The following is a 16,582-nucleotide window of genomic DNA, read 5'->3' as shown; positions in this document are numbered from 1 at the left end:
ATGTGTTGCTATATATTGCCTTTGATTCTTGTAAGTCTAAGCATTATCCTCTGATGAAGACCCCTGGTAGGGGTTGAAAGCTCAGGAATAAAAACTACTTTATGATACGTGATGCATTTTTTCTCCCTTTGTGGATCTCCAGCTGCAAATATGCAAACCGTATCACAGACCTTCTCTTCCATATATATATATATATATATATATATATATATATATATATATATATATATATATATACTGTATATATAAGTAAAAAACTGTTCTCTTTCACTACAACACACTGGAGGAGTGTCATGTAATTATTTATTGTGCCTCAGAATTCTTAGAAATACCAGGCATCCTCTAGAAATTATATGCAAAAGTAAAGATTAGTGATCAGTGTATTTTCCCCAAGTTCATGCCATATCAGCAGTCCTCAACCATTTTTGTGTATTCTGTAATCTCCAAGTCTATTTATCTATCCATCCACTTTTTTGTGATATGGTGTTTAGAAGTGGCAGTGCATATCCTGACTTGTAAAGGTGACAGACAAGAATCATTTCCATCCCTGCACACTGTAAATATTCCCACTAAGATAATTTAGAGGCACCAGTGAGCCTAAATCCACACGGTGAAAGAGCCACAGTCAGTCATGTAACTGGAGACAAAGCCCCGAGAGACAACGACAATCCATGGTGTAGTGCTATGCAATTCTGAACTCGGATATTCAATCTGATCAAGAAAACCAAGTCAACATAGGAGAAGCTGGAAGATGGACTTGCTAAATTCTGCTAGTTATGTTTTCCTTCCTCCTCACATTTGTTAATGACAACTCTTAAAAAGAAGCATTGTGTCTTATTTAAAATCGTTTTTTAAATATTACAACAAACATTTGACAAAGCTTCAAAGAAAAGTATATACAAAATGAATTGTAGCACACTTCAGAAATGAAAAGAGCACAAGTGTTTCCAAATCCATACCCTCTTTACACAACTACAGTATAAGGCCAAACATCCTGCCCTTTCTGCTATGACAGCGACGAGTCCCGATCTGTCAGTTGTTCCTCAGAAGTCTCAGGCTCGATGACATAAACCGGCAAACCTAGAATGTCAGCCGTAAACATGTCTGCCGTGATTTCGTCTGGAATCTCACTTTCTAATAAAGCTTCAGAATCTGCAAATCAGATGAAGATGGAAGTAAGTCAAACATTTCTGGACCATTTAACATAAATTTAAAAGACATTATTCTAAAAAAGAGACTGAAACAAAATGTAAAACTGTTGCTGAATCCTGAAATTAACAGCAGCCTGTAACTGTGAAGCAGTGATTTACCTTTCAACAGTAAGACTGCATTTTTAACCCAACATTATTCTTAAATCCAAGCAAGTTTAGAAACACCAACCACTTCCATTCCATAACACAATTCCATAAAAGGATCATGAGTTGGTCTTTATCACAGCATGGAGAGTATATGGCAGCTTTTGTGATGCCAGTTCACTGTTTGTCACACAGAACAGCTACACCTACATTTGGTAATTTAGAGATGTTGGTTAACATAAAAGAATTTCTTTAGTCTATATAATCATGGAAGGAAAAAAGGGAGACCATAAAAGCTCTGCACAGAGAGCAGTCAACATTGATACTGAATGTGGGGCTCAAGTACTGTAAGGTACGAATGGATAGCTGCTGTGAACTCCTCTACATTTGATTATTCATCCATCCATGCATTCATATTTTTGAACTGATTCACTTTGGCCACCATTAAAAGACAAATAAAACTGAGAAACACAGCAATGCGCATACAGTGGATTCAAAAAGTATCTGGACCCTTTCACTTTCGGCAAACTTTATTCTGTTGTAGATTTCATTTTAAAAGGATAAAGTTGCCACTTTTGCCCAGGAAGCTGCACTAAATAATCTAAATAACATATTTATTAAAAATCAAAAACTAAAATTTCTTATTCATGTAAGTATTCAGAATCTTAATTCAGAACTTTGTAGAAGAACTTTGTGGCAGCAATTACAGTTTCAAGTCTTTTTTGGTAAGTTTCTACAAGCTTTGTGCACCTGGATTTGGGTATATTTCCTGGCAGATCTTCTCAAGCCCCATTAGATCAGACAGGAAGCATCTGTATACTGCCATCTTCAGGTCTCTCCACAGATGTTCTATGGGGATTAAATCTGGGCTTTGGCTAGGCCACTCAGGGACAGTCAGAGACTTGTCCTGAAGCAAATCCAGCATTGTCTAGGCTGTATGCTTTAGGCCACTGTCATGCTGACAGGTGAACCGTTTCCCCAGTCTGAAGCTGCATTCACTCTCAAGCAGATTTTCTTCATGGATTGTGATAAATGGTCTGTGGTGTTGTTCAAACTTTAAATAAATAATAGTGCCCGAGAGTGTGCGGGTTTGGAACAGGCAAGATGACGGCACACCGGGGATGGTTGGGGTGCCTGGCTGATCACACATACAGTGCGAGTGTGGGTCAGGTGAGTAGGCACAGGGTCACAACTGTCCCCAATCAAGGTAATATAAGAATCCTGCATGGCAGAGAGGGAATAGGGAAAAGGAAGGAAACAACGGAGAAGAAAAAACAAGAAGAGAGACAGATGTTAAAGGATGGAGAGAAGAGCAGGAGCGAGAGAGAGCCGGTACAAGACAGGGTGGAAGCGTGTGGGGATGGCACGTGTGGCTGGCACTCAAGAGGGGGTGAGAGTTGCTCCTGCTGAGCAGCTAGGGAGCAGGAGCAGCACAAAAATAATCCTGGAAGACTCCACTGCAAGGCCGGGGAATGGCAGGGGGAGTTGGACTTCGACGTGCACCATGGGACATCATGGGACTGGCGGCGGGGACAGGGGCCAGGAGCAAAGGGTTGTCCGTACCTGCTGGTTGACATCTCCTCACACTGTGACGTGCAAATAGGATGAGCTGGAGAAATGTCAGATTTAGAGGGATGCAACTGGGCTTGTGAGTTTTTAAAGGTCTGTTTCCTGTTGAATTTCAACTTCATTTTAATGGAATATTAATTTATTGGATATTTTAACTTCTCACGTTTCACTGATTTTATGGATTATTCATTTATGGAAGATGAATGTAATGCACTGTACTTTTTAAACACTATTTCATAATAAAAGGACAGTCACTTTTGCACCTACACCTTGGCTGTTGATGTCACTAGACGATTATAATGTTTAAATGCATTGTCCCTGGATTTATTATTTATTTATTATATTACATATCTTACACATCAATATTGCTGCTACTTCTTTGTCTTTGTCTTGTCTTTGCACAATGTCTTGTCTTGTTTGTGTTTTCATTTTAATTTAAATTTTAATTCTATTTTAAAATTATTATTTGCACGTCATGTTGTTACACTGTGGACCCTGAGCTTCGCAATTTCGTCTATCTGTATACTTGTATATGGTTGAGATGACAATAAAGTTCACTTTGACTTGACTTTGATTTGTATTCAGTGATAGATGGGTAGATACTGATAGAATGGGCTAACAGCACAAAAGACGCTACATGGTACCTTCTATATCAACATAGCCTGGTTCAAATCTTCCTCCTTCTGGGTTTAGTCCTAAAAGTGTTGAGAAATATTCTGCTAGATCTTCCTCAGTCAAGTGCTCACCTTGGAAACAAAAAAAAAATGTTAAGAAACATTTTAAAGCTTTAAGTAGTTACTCTACAATGATATTTTTATTCACTCCGTTGGAGGAAAAAAACTTTGCTTATATGGTTTACTTAAATGTATTTTTTATAGAAGAAGCTCAAAAGTGCTAAGGCAAAGATTAGAAATACAAATGAAATGCTGGAAACAGGGAAATAACACAGAATAAAAATCAATTTACAGTATGTGCATCATAGTCCATGCAGTGCACACATGTTGCCTCAGCTGGGCTCCTTTCCAAATATCGTATTGTTATCATATCAACCTGTGAAACACATGGGATTTTCTCAAAGTGGACTTCCTACTCCTCCCAAGACTCATTATGCAACTCTTGGTTAGCACTACTTTGGTTTTGTGATTTGTGCTTTTTGGAACAATCTTCCCAGGCTCATGAGGCTCCAACAATGCTCAGTTCATGCTTAAAGAGAGTGGTGGACAGGTAGTGTGTGCCAAAGAGCCTCTCAGACCAGTCACCATTCAGGGGAAGGACGTGGAAGTACCCGGGGGTTCACATGAACAACAAACTGGGCTGGTCTGACCACACAGTAGCGCTGTACAAGAAGGGTCAGGGAAGACTGATTGTGCTAAGGAGACTCAGGTCTTTTGATATGTGCAGCAAGCTGATGGAAATGTTCTACCAGTCCATTGTAGCCAGTGTATTGTTCTACAGTGTGGTCTCCTGGGGAAGCAACTTTGTTCAAAAGACATATGTTGATTGACAAACCTATCAGGGAAGCCTGTGCATAACAAGGCTAACCCTGGACATACTGGAAGCTTATGTGGAAAAGAGGATGGTGGCAAAACTGCATGCCATCATGAAAAATCCCCTCCATTTGCTGCAAAAGGTGTTGTCTTCTAATCACTTTTAGCCGTGTGCTAAGAAGCACCTCTGGGGATCTTTTCTGCCCATTGCTATCAGCTAATTCAGCGCTTCCTCCTGACATCTCAGACTAAAATCTCTACTCTTTAATTTTCATTTTCTGCATAATATACATTTATTATTTATTTATCTATCTATTGATTGGCTGAATTATTTGTCCTGTGCGTCTGTATCTTTATTTCTTAAATTTCTACTGTTGCATGCATCTAAATTTCCTGTTGGGAATAATAATGATTATCTAATCTAATCTAAACCATTCTAAACCAACCTAATCTAATCTAATGTAATCTAAATTAAACTAAATTGTCAGTGAAATACTAAATCAGACTGTAAAAGCATTTAAAAATGTGCCTGTTCAGACTAAGTTATAATTAAGTCAAAATAAAATGCTTTCATAAAGTCATTTTGGACAGCTGTAGAGGTGAGAGGCAGAGACAGTCACTTTCCATGGTCTCTCTGAACGCCTCTAGGTTTCTACTTCCTTGACCACCAAGCACAGCCTTTTTGACCTGTTGGTAACTCTTCCTGCTTTAAGAGTCACCCATGCTAACCCAACATGAAAGACCTTCTTCAGCCTGATGGCAATCCTCACCTTTGGTGTCCACCATTGGGTCCTTGGGTTGTCACCTCAAGAGGCTCCTATGGCATTCAGACCACAGCTTTTTGAAGCTGCTTCCACAACAGAGGGTTTAAACAAGGTCCATTCAGACTCTATTTACCCAGCCTCACCGCGGGAAGTGAGTAAAGCTCTTTCAGAGGTGGGAATTAAAAATCTTCTGGACAGGGGCCTTCTCCAGATGTTCCTAGTCCACCCTCACTACTCGCTTGGGCTTTCCAGGTTTGTCCAGTCACCTGTCTCACCATTTGACCCAACTCACTACCAGGTGGTGATCAGTTGACAACTCTGTCCCTCTCTTCACCAAAGTGTCCAGAACATAGGCCTCAAATCTGACAATATAATTATAAAATTGATCATAGATCTTTTGGCCTAAGGTGCTTTGGTACCAAGTACACTTATGAGCCACCTTATGTTTGAACATGGTGTTTGTTATGGAGAAACCATGCCTAGTACAGAAGTCCAATAACAAAATACTGCTCCAGGTTTTACCATTATTACCCTCATGGGCGTTGAAGTCACCCAGAAGAACTATGGGTTTCCCAGCTGGGACTCTTTACAGGATCAGTATATGATATTATTTGCACAATCCTGACAGTGATTAATATGATATTTAAAAACTTCACAAAGATTTGGACTTTCCAAACGTTTGACATTGATTGTTGGTTATCTGCCAAGAAGATCTTACTCATGAAGAGCAAGAATGGGATGATATAAGTACTGTTGAGCATCTACTCAAATGTGGTCAGACAGGATTACTGAAAGCCTGCAGTCCTTTATGAGACAACGGCAGGGTGACCGGAATCAGCCCAGTGGCTGAATATCCCCCTTTATATTGTCCCTCAGGATGTACAACTGATTAATACGTTTAAAAAATTTTCTCTTAGGAATGTGGGGACACAAAGTAACAAGACTTACCCCTGCTCTGCAGCAGCTGCAACAGCTCCTTCCGGTTAATCAAATGTTCGCCATTCTCTTGATCATAGCCAAGGAATTCAAATGCTTTCTGTACTTCATATCTTGAAATGCCAAAGGCAGGTCGATGGTTTATGAAGAGCTTTAAAAACTCCCCAATGTCAACCTCGGTTACATATTTCCCAGTATTCACATACTCACTAAACTTGACCTCATTTTGCATGTCATCAATCTGCAAAATAAAAATGTCAATGGGTTTTTCCAAGTTTCTGCTTAAGTTTTCTTATCTCTTAGTTTTTGCTGCTATGATATATTTGTTTAATCTTGTTTTTTTTTTTCTTACATCGTAAAGGATTATACCATTTGTGGAATGAAAATCTTATTCTTGTGTCTTTGATAATTCAATTTGATGAATTCAGTGACTTGTATAAATCAATTTTTCTGCACAGTATAAAGTGCCTATAGAAAGTTTTTTTTTTCTTTTAATGATTTTGTAATTAATTTAGACCACTTTGCAGAGTTCTGTTTTCATGTTTACATTAAAGAGTCAAAAAGCCAAAATAAATCCACTGTGAGTCAACATTGTATGACCCTAAAACATGAAAACTTACAAGGAGATGAATACTTTTTAGAGGCACTTTTTTATTTTATAGGCATCTAATTTGTTCCTGGATCTGAATCGTATGTAGGGTTCAGAGTTTAATTTGTGTGAGTATGTGTGGCTGTGGGAGTGAGTATGCCCTGCAACAGACTGGCACCTAATTCTGATGGTAAAAGCACAATGTTGTTAAAGAACTACAGATTATAATCCAGCACATGACTATAACGAAAGTTTGTTACATCAATTGACCTCTCTGTCTGTCTTAATAGATACAGTTTTAGTGTGTGTGCCCAAACTTTAGTCTCCTGTGCAAAGAACTAAATCCTTGAACATACACTACTAGAGCAGGCATGGTGGCCCAGTGGTACAGCCGCTGCCTTGCAGTAAGGAAACTGGGGTTCGCATCTAGGGTCCTCCCTGCATGCAGCTTGCATGTTCTCATTGTGTCTGCGTGGATTTCCTCCTGGTGCTCCGGTTTGCTCCCACAGTCCAAAGACATGCAGGTTAGGTGGATTAGTGACATTAAATTGACCCTAGGCGGCACGGTGGCGCAGTGGGTAGCGCTGCTGCCTCGCAGTTGGGAGACCTGGGGACCCGGGTTCGCTTCCCGGGTCCTCCCTGCGTGGAGTTTGCATGTTCTCCCCGTGTCTGCGTGGGTTTCCTCCGGGCGCTCCGGTTTCCTCCCACAGTCCAAAGACATGCAGGTTAGGTGGACTGGCGATTCTAAATTGGCCCTAGTGTGTGCTTGGTGTGTGGGTGTGTTTGTGTGTGTCCTGCGGTGGGTTGGCACCCTGCCCGGGATTGGTTCCTGCCTTGTGCCCTGTGTTGGCTGGGATTGGCTCCAGAAGACCCCCATGACCCTGTGTTCGGATTCAGCGGGTTGGACAATGGATGGATGGATGAAATTGACCCTAATGTGTGTTTGTCCTGTGAGTGTGTGTGTGCTTGCCCCGTGAAGGACTGGCGCTCTGTCTTTGCACCCTATGCTAGCTGGGATAGGCTCTGGCACCCCCAGCGACCCTGTTTAGGACTTAGTGAGTTAGAAAATGACTGACTGGTGACATACACTGCTTTCTTATAAGATGTCCTGATTATATATATATTATATTTATAAACCAAATAATTATGCACCACAAAAAATGAAATCTAAGCAAGTGCAAAAGTATTTATATCATGACGTTAAATCTAATTTTCCTTATTGTAAGAATTAATAAATTATCAAAAAATTTGTATTTATGATTATTTAGCTTACTTTAAGAAATCTTGTCAAGTAAATTTTGCTTACCCCATTGGCAGATTTTTTTTTTTTGCGAAATAAAAGCAAAATAATTCCCGTTTAAAGTTTTTTTTGTCTAGTTTTTGCCAACGCATTTTTTGCAGTGTGTAAAAAACAGTTCTCAATATTAGGTTTAAAGTATAAATAGTAATGGATAAACACTTCAGACTAAGAAATCCTAATATAACACAATTTTTTTCTATGCAGCCAGTCCAAATAATTACATTTGTACTATTAACCAAAAGGTCATTTTTTTAGTGTACATTTGCAGTTAGGAGGACACACCTCTTGTTCTGTTGGGTAAAAACCGAGCGCTCTCATCACAAAGGGAACTTCCGAGAGGGGGATTGTTGTAGACACCTGCCGGGGCTCCATGCAGTCAATACCTTGACAACGTATCTGGCAGTAATAAAAGTAATCCTCAAGCTCCTGGTGGGATAGGAAAACAAAGATGGAGATTTAACACAACATATTCTTATTTTCAAAGATACAGTGATAGAAAAAAAAAAAATACAAGGCTAAAGCTCTGTGTCATCTATACTAAAATTTGAATCTTCATTTTGATATATTAAAAATTTGAAGAGTTATTTAAATACTGGTGTTACAGGCATACAGAATGCTGGAGGATTACAGGCAATCCCCGGGTAACGTACGAGATAGAGACTGTAGGTTTGTACTTAATTTGAAATTGTATGTAAGTCGGAACAAGTGCATTATTTTAACAAATGCTATTGTTGACCGACTGTAACCAAGTGCTCTGCCAATGAATGATGGAGTTTCACCTCTTTCTGACCTTTTTATTATTTCTACTTTATTTTCAATGGTGATGGTTTTTTTCTTCTTTACTATATCACCAGCATTTGCATCAAATTTGTGTTTCAGAGACATTGTAGAAGGGTGAAGACAAAAGGTTAAAATGAGCTCTTCTGCACAGCACTGTACAGCTATCATAGCAGGAAGGCACCAGTCGTCAACACGTCTGATGTATGGGGTGGTCCAGATCTAATTATGCAATTTTCATTACGCTATAACTTATTCAGTTTATTACAAAGAAAATCACCCGAAAAATCTCGGACCATCGAGAAGTGTGCGAACTGACAACATGAAGAATCGTCTTCACGCCGAACAGGAATCGTCCCTGCATAAATCAAAGTCATGCAGATGATCTGGATCTGCATAATTAGATCTGGACCACCCTGTACTGACAAGAGACAACTTCCTGCTATGTGCGTAACAGTACAAGCAGGCTTGCTATTGAGAATGAATGGGGGCAGCGAGGGGAGGTTCATCACCAGCCCACCTCACAGTCACCTCCACTACAGTATGCTGCCTGCAGCATACGCAACACCACCGCCCCCATTCAACACGCAGCTATCTGAGGCACACTACAATGCTACCCCCCACCGCCCCGTTCAGCCACAACCGGACCACCGCTTGCAGCATTACCAGCCGCGCACCTAGAACGAACGGGGCAGCCATGTGTGGTGGGCGGGCAGTGAAACCGCTTGCAGCCGGGAGCCACCCGAGGGACACTACACTGCGCTCGCACCGAAATTGCCCCCGTCCAGCCACCACTTGCAGCGTCCGCAGGCCGAAGATGATGGAGCAGCAGTTACTGAGGCGCATGAGTCGCAGCTACGGCCCCGTTCGTATCTTGTAGGTCGGATGTCCGTAACCTGGGGACTACCTGTATTGCGAGCTAAAAATGACCAGCATATGATCTAAACACTTAGCAGATTTGGCCAAAATGTGGGAATGTGCTTGGGCCAACATTCAGGAAAGAGAACAATAATAAGCAACTAAATTCAAAAAGGGCAGACATGAAGTTAAAAAGGGTATGAAGTTAAATACAGACAATGAACACATGATACAGAAAATGAACACCTGATGAGCCTACGTAGATATGAACCTAACTGACAGTAAAGAAGCGGAGACTTTGCATCCTCTGTGGGACAACTTTAAAGTGTGAGCACCACCCTAGCTCTGTGTGGAGTGGAGTGATGTCAAAGGTGGAATGGTCATGAATATGTGATCAGGAATAGTGAGTCTCATAAATAAGAAACACTTCTGACTTGAAAATGGAGTTTTCAAATGTATCCGTGTGAACTATGTATTAGTAGTATGACTACAAAAAGTGTGATTAATGATAAATAAGCCAATGTTTTATTTGACTGTTTACCACCTTACCCGGAAAAGCTCTCCATCTCTTCCTCCATTTATGAGCTCATAGAATGGGTCAAGGTCTTTTCCCCCAAGGGTGGCTGCAGCTTCAAGAGCACTGTGGAACAAACACAAGGTAAATACATAGGTGTACAGTACAAATATACTGCTGTGTATGTTATATTAAAAATATAAACACTTAAAGCAGAGTCCACTCATATCATTAACCACTTATGTAACTAATGGTAGTAAGATACTGCAGCATATTTCAAACCTGAAATCATATTATTCTGTACGTAAAGCTATTTAAATTGACTGAGTAAGAAACCCATTTTTTTTAAAGGCAGCATGGTGCTCAAATGCTCAGTTCTACTGTATAAAAGCTCTCAAGTTCTGGGTTCAAATGTCAACACAAACATGGCCTGCATGGAATTTGTAATTCCGTAAGGGTTTCATTCTAGTCTCCTCTCATATCTCAAAGTTACATTAGTTATTTACTCTAAACAGGCCTGATGGAAATGAGAATGAATGTGTGAATGAACCCTCCATCAACCTTGTACTGTTTTTTTGGAGCTAATTAATTAAATGAATTAAGGAAAATATTGTTCAACGTAGAAATTTTGAAGCCCATCAGAACTTTCAAAAGCTAATTTAAGGACTCATAATTTATGTATTAAGTAAATTCCTTTTTTTTTCCATTAACACCTTAGAAAAAGTTTGAACGAAAGGAGGCCACTCAGCCCAACAAAGTCTGGCAATCTGATTCACCTAATTCCTCCAAAATAACCTCAAGTCAAGATTTGAATGTCTCTAAAGTCCTACTGTCTACCACCTACTTGGTAACTTATTCTATGCTTCTCCGTGTGAAGAAAAACTTCCTAATGATTGTGTGAAATCTGCCCTTAACACATTTTCAACTGTGGTCTCATGTTCTTGATGGACTCATTTTAAAGTAACATTCTTGACATACTGTACTAATTCACAAAATAATTTTAAACACTTGAGTCATGTCAAATCTTATTGTTCTTTTACTTAAACTTGAAATGATTAACTCCTTCTGTCTTTCCTCATAACTCATATTCTGTAGACCTGGAATCAGCCTAGTCGTTCTTTATGTTTTTTTTTTTTTATAGCCCGGAGACCCAAACTGCACCCAGTACTCCAGATGAGGCCTCACCAGTGTGTTATAAAGCTTGAGCAGAATCTACTGTGACTTGTACTCTACACATCAAGGCGCTAAATAACCTGACATTCTGTTAGCCTTCTTAATGGCTTCTGAACACTGGCAGTTGATAATGACAAGTCCACTATGATTCCTAAATCCTTCTCATAAATGTATTGAAACCTAACATTTTCACTTCCTATATGCAATACTTTACATTTCCTTACAGTATATTTCATGTGTCACAAATCTGCCCAAGCCTGAATGCTGTCCAAATCCCTCTGCAATGATTCAACAGATTCTAGATCATCTGCCCTCCCACCAAGCTTGGCATCATCAGCAAATTTACCTTGATTGTTGTTTCTGTTCTTTTCCAGACCGTTTTTGTATATTAAAAATAGCAAAAGCCACCACATTGACTTCTGAGGGACACCACTGTTAACATCACACATTTCTGACTGTTTCATTAGATTATGTTCACTTTAATAAAACAAACAGCAATAAAAGAGCTATAAAAATATGTTTTTCTTTGGGTTCTCTACCCTCTTCAAACACTTTCAAAAGTGACTGTCAAACGGGGGTGAGCTTTCCAAAAATGCTAATTTTAAGTACTTTGTTAACTTCATTTTAAAATTGTTTTTAACTAACAACTATTTCCCAAAATCCTTCTTAAGTAAAGTAGTACTTTTACTAAACCCTAACCAACTTTATCCTTTAAAAGGAATACCACCTTTATAGAGATAGATAGATAGACAGACAGACAGACATTACTCTATGAATTAAATCAGAAGTAACGCTAACATAACTTTCATGAAGGGCGTAGTAGGAGGAGGTTTTTGCAATCAATAAAAGCCATTTGCTACTAATATATGACAAGAAATTGAATAGTACAAGTACAGTAAGCTCATTCAGTTTAATTTTCATCTGTATGGACCCACTTCAAGTTTGTTTCCCAAAGATAAACAATGCAGTCTTCTCCTCCAGCTGTAAATATGTATTTTCCATCACAGGAACAGGTAAATGAAGAGACTCCTTCAGCATGACAAATAAGGGCAGACGATCTGTGGGGATTCCCATCTACTGGTAAGATCTGGAGTCCAATCTGAAAAATAAGAGCTCAATTATAAGTGTTACTCATAAAAACAGATTTTAAACAGACAACAATGTACAGATTGCTGAGTTTGATTCCGGCTAATATTGTTTTTTTTTTTTTTTTTACTATTTTCTAGAGATTCCTTTGTGAGAAACTTTAGTATGACTGAAGGAAGCATATCCTACAGTCCAGAGTTGCTGAAAGTGACAAATGTCTAGCTTAGTATGAACACTTTGAGGCTAAGTAAGATTTCAAGCAAGTGGTATGGCAAGCCAAATTAACATTTAGAGATATCTCAAAATGAATTTCGGATATCTTAAAATGTAATTTACTTTTTAAGATATCTGAAACTCGCTTTGAGATATCTTAAAATACTTTCCTTTACATTTTAAGATATCTGCGATACATTTCAGGATATCTCAAATGCATTTCAAGATATCTCAAAATAATTGTGTCTGTATTTCAAGATATCTCAAATGAATTTTCAGATATCTTAAATTGACCTTTCATGCTTTTTAAGATATCTTAAATGCATTTCAAGATATCTCAAAATCATTTCCTGTAAAACTGCCTATTATTTCAATGGGACTTCTTGTTTATTATAAGATATCTTAAAATGTATTTGAGATATCTTGAAATGAGCAGGAAGTGATGTTGAGATATCTGAAAATGTATTTGAGATATCTGAAAATGGACAGGAAGCTGTTTTGAGATATCTGGAAATGTATTTGAGATATCTTAAATTGTATTGTAGATATCTGAAAGTGCTATTGAGATATCTTGAAATAATTGAGTGTCCTTTTAAAGATATCTTAAAATGCATTTTAGATATCTTGAAATACAATTTTAGATATCTTGAAATACATTGTTAGATATCTGAAATAGAGCAGAGACCCATTTTAAGATATCATGAAATTAATTTTAGATATCTAAAAATGTATTTCAGATATCTGAAACAACAATGAATTTCAAGATATCTTAAATGCTTTTTAAGATATCTAAATTATATTTCGAGATATCTTAAAATAACTTCCTTCTCATTTTAAGATATCCCAAATTCATTTTCAGATATCTGAAATGCATTTTCAGATATCTTAAAATGACTTCCTGCACATTTCAAGATATCTCAAATACATTTCAAGATATCTTAAAATAACTTCCTGCACATTTCAAGATATCTCAAATACATTTCAAGATATCTTAAAATAACTTCCTGCACATTTCAAGATATCTCAAATACATTTCATGATATCTCAAAATCACTTCCTGTGCATTTCGAGATATCTTAAATGCATTTCAAGATATCTTAAAATAGGCAGGAAGTTCCATTGAAAGTATAAGAAATTTTACAGGAAGTGATTTTAAGATATCTGAAAATGTATTTGAGATATCTTGAAATACACAGGAAGTTACTTTAAGATATCTGAAAATGTATTTGAGATATCTTGAAATGTGCAGAAAGCTATTTTAAGATATCTGAAAATGTATTTCAGATATCTCAAAATGCCTGCAGATGTATTTTAAGATATCTTGAAATGTATTTGAGATATCTCAAAATGCACATGAACATATTTCAAGATATCTCAAATTGCATTTAAGATATCTTGAAATGCATTTCAGATATCTGAAAATGTACAGCATATCACTTCAAGATATCTTGAAATCTGTTTGAGATATCATACAATTCTTTTTAGATATCTTAAAATAGATGTATTTTTAGATATCTATAATTCAATTTGAGATATCTAAAATGCATTTCCAGATATCATAAAATTCATTTTGAGATATCTCTAAATGTTAATTTGGCTTGCCATAAAGTGGAGAAAGTAACAGAAGTAATTGAATGAACACAGAAAAATAGGTTACATGGTGGGATAATAACTGCTACTTATAATGTTGTAAAGAATTGGTTTAGATAATCCTTGTTAGGCAGGGGTCTAAAAATGACAGTTATTTACAGTTGGGCTTATTACTTTATCTTTGTTTATGTATGACAATCATGGTCAAAGTCTGTTTATACTATTTATTAACAGCTCTCAAATTCATGTTTGCCTTCTTCTCAGAGTTCTTCAAACTATCACTGTCAACCACCAGACAAATGAAAGAATAAGAATACTGCAGGAGCCAATGAATTGCAGACCACAAAAACAGTCATAAATATTCATACAATGAGACATTTTATATTTGTAATGTTAGTTTATATTGATTAATTAATTAATAATTTTTTAAAATGTGATGCTATATTTACTTCTTTTGTATATTCCTATTCTTAACAATGATAGAACAACACCAAGGACAGAACTGTCAAGAGAATTTAGAGGTAGAAAGAGTGACTTATTTTATCTATCCAGATAGCCTGATTGATGAAATGTGCTTGTTGGGAAAGAAAATAGAGTGCAGGATTAATCTTGGGTCTTTCAGGTTAAACCAACTGAAAGAAAACACTGCGGAATGTAAATGGTGTTAACCATGAAACCAAAATAGCAGTATACTGAGCCACAGTCTTCTTAACAGTTCCACATGGAGCTGAGGCATGGACTTGCACTGACAATGACTATGCCAAAGTTAACTCATTCCAAACTAAGACATTGAGAAGTATATTTGGCACAAAAGGAATGGAAATAAGTAATGCAGCACTATACAAAGAGACACTACTCTGATTATGGTCATAAAATGCTGGTTAAGATGGGCTGGACGCGTCAGAGGAATGGGCGATGATAGATTCCACAGTGTAACCTTTTCAGACCTCTTGTAGAAAGCAAGTCAACCAGAGGAAGACCCAGGATGAACTGGGTGGACAACTTGAAAAGAAATTGGTGACCAATGGAAATAGAAGGCCAATAACCGACCCTAATGACTTTGCATCATCTTGTTCCAAATTTCCAAAAGGAAGAAACAGAACACATTATATTATCCATCCATTATCCAACCCGCTATATCCTAACTACAGGGTCACGGGGGTCTGCTGGAGCCAATCCAAGCCAACACAGGGCGCAAGGCAGGAAACAAACCCCGGGCAGAGCGCCAGCCCACCGCAGCACATTATATTATTATTATGATTATTGCATATCCCCATTGCTTTGTGTCTGCTGTGTTGTTGTACTTTTACTTTATTGTGACTATATTTTGTTAAATACAGGTATCTCTAAATCAGTAAGTCTAGCAACAAAAAAATTTTAATTAAACTTTAAGTATGATGGCTGTAAATTTAAAATGAAAAAAAAAAAGACTGAACTGAAATTACGTTAGCACTGGTAAGTCAAGACATTCTAGTCAAAGTTTAAACCTACCCTAGAAAACCCCATGTGGTATAAGTGTGAGTTTCTGAATTTTGACATCTAAATTAAAACAAAACAATTTATGACAAGGAAATTACTTTTTTAAACTCTAAAGCTGCTATAAGTAACAAAAAGCACACTGTACTGTGATTCTTTCAATAATGAAATGAAATAGCTCTGGTAACAATGACACTTTAAATCCTCGCCCCACTGGCTGCATCGGGTTTTCTTTTAAATTGCTCCATTGTTCAATAATACATTAATTGTTAATTTTTTCAATGATAAATGAATTGTGTCATTTAAAGCCAAAATGCAGTAAGATCAAGTTGCTTTTACAATAGTACTTAGTGTCATGAATCAGCAGGCACTCAAAAGAAAATTATTCATGCTACTGATCATTTTACATTTTTAAGTGATTAAGAAAAGTGGATTGATTGTTGTGAAAAGCCAATACACTTTATGAATAACCCAACCGAAGAAAGGCTATCAGAGTCACTACAATGTAGTTTGAAAGTTTTTACGCTGTTATTTATGACCAATGAGACTAGAAAAGAATAGGCAACACAAAGAAGAAAAAAAAAATCTAATTAGAAAACAATGAACTGATTATTTATTACACTGGGCTTACGAATAGGATTTAACATGCCAATGACATAAATATTGCAATCTTGAGTCATTGATGACAAAAGTTAACAGTTGTAGCAACACATTCTATCTCATGCGTACACATCTCAGTGAAACGGGTATCCTCCCATTAGCCATAGGGCGAGAAATCTGGCAACTATTGTGGTAATGTCTCAGCAGCCTGACAAACAGAAGCAAAACCTCAGATTTAAATTAATTGCTTGGAGGCAAACTCGGGAAACCACTCATTCAAGTGGTATTAAAGAAAACCAAAAGTCTCACACCCATGTGTATCTTTTTTATTAATATAGTACCAAAAAAGTTAAAT

The 16,582-nt window shown here is 37.5% G+C and overlaps 1 protein-coding gene across 1 annotated transcript in view; it reads right to left on the bottom strand.

The window, feature by feature from the left end:
* Window positions 1-235: 235 nt before the first annotated feature.
* cfap251 (cilia and flagella associated protein 251) overlaps window positions 236-16,582 on the bottom strand; it is a 61,497-nt gene continuing 45,150 nt past the window's right edge. The window contains exons 16-21 of the mRNA XM_028800874.2: window positions 12,198-12,361; window positions 10,125-10,215; window positions 8,223-8,366; window positions 6,064-6,292; window positions 3,509-3,610; window positions 236-1,152 (exon numbers count right to left, since the gene is read on the bottom strand). Coding sequence (XP_028656707.1) covers window positions 1,007-1,152; window positions 3,509-3,610; window positions 6,064-6,292; window positions 8,223-8,366; window positions 10,125-10,215; window positions 12,198-12,361 — 876 coding nt within the window. The 3' untranslated portion in view covers window positions 236-1,006. The remainder of the gene's footprint in view (window positions 1,153-3,508; window positions 3,611-6,063; window positions 6,293-8,222; window positions 8,367-10,124; window positions 10,216-12,197; window positions 12,362-16,582) is intronic.

The sequence above is a fragment of the Erpetoichthys calabaricus genome, chromosome 4 (assembly GCF_900747795.2).
Source record: "Erpetoichthys calabaricus chromosome 4, fErpCal1.3, whole genome shotgun sequence".
NCBI classification, from domain to species: domain Eukaryota; kingdom Metazoa; phylum Chordata; class Cladistia; order Polypteriformes; family Polypteridae; genus Erpetoichthys; species Erpetoichthys calabaricus.
The sequence above is the reverse complement of the archived record's forward strand: the minus strand, read 5'-3'. Positions and strand labels throughout refer to the sequence as shown.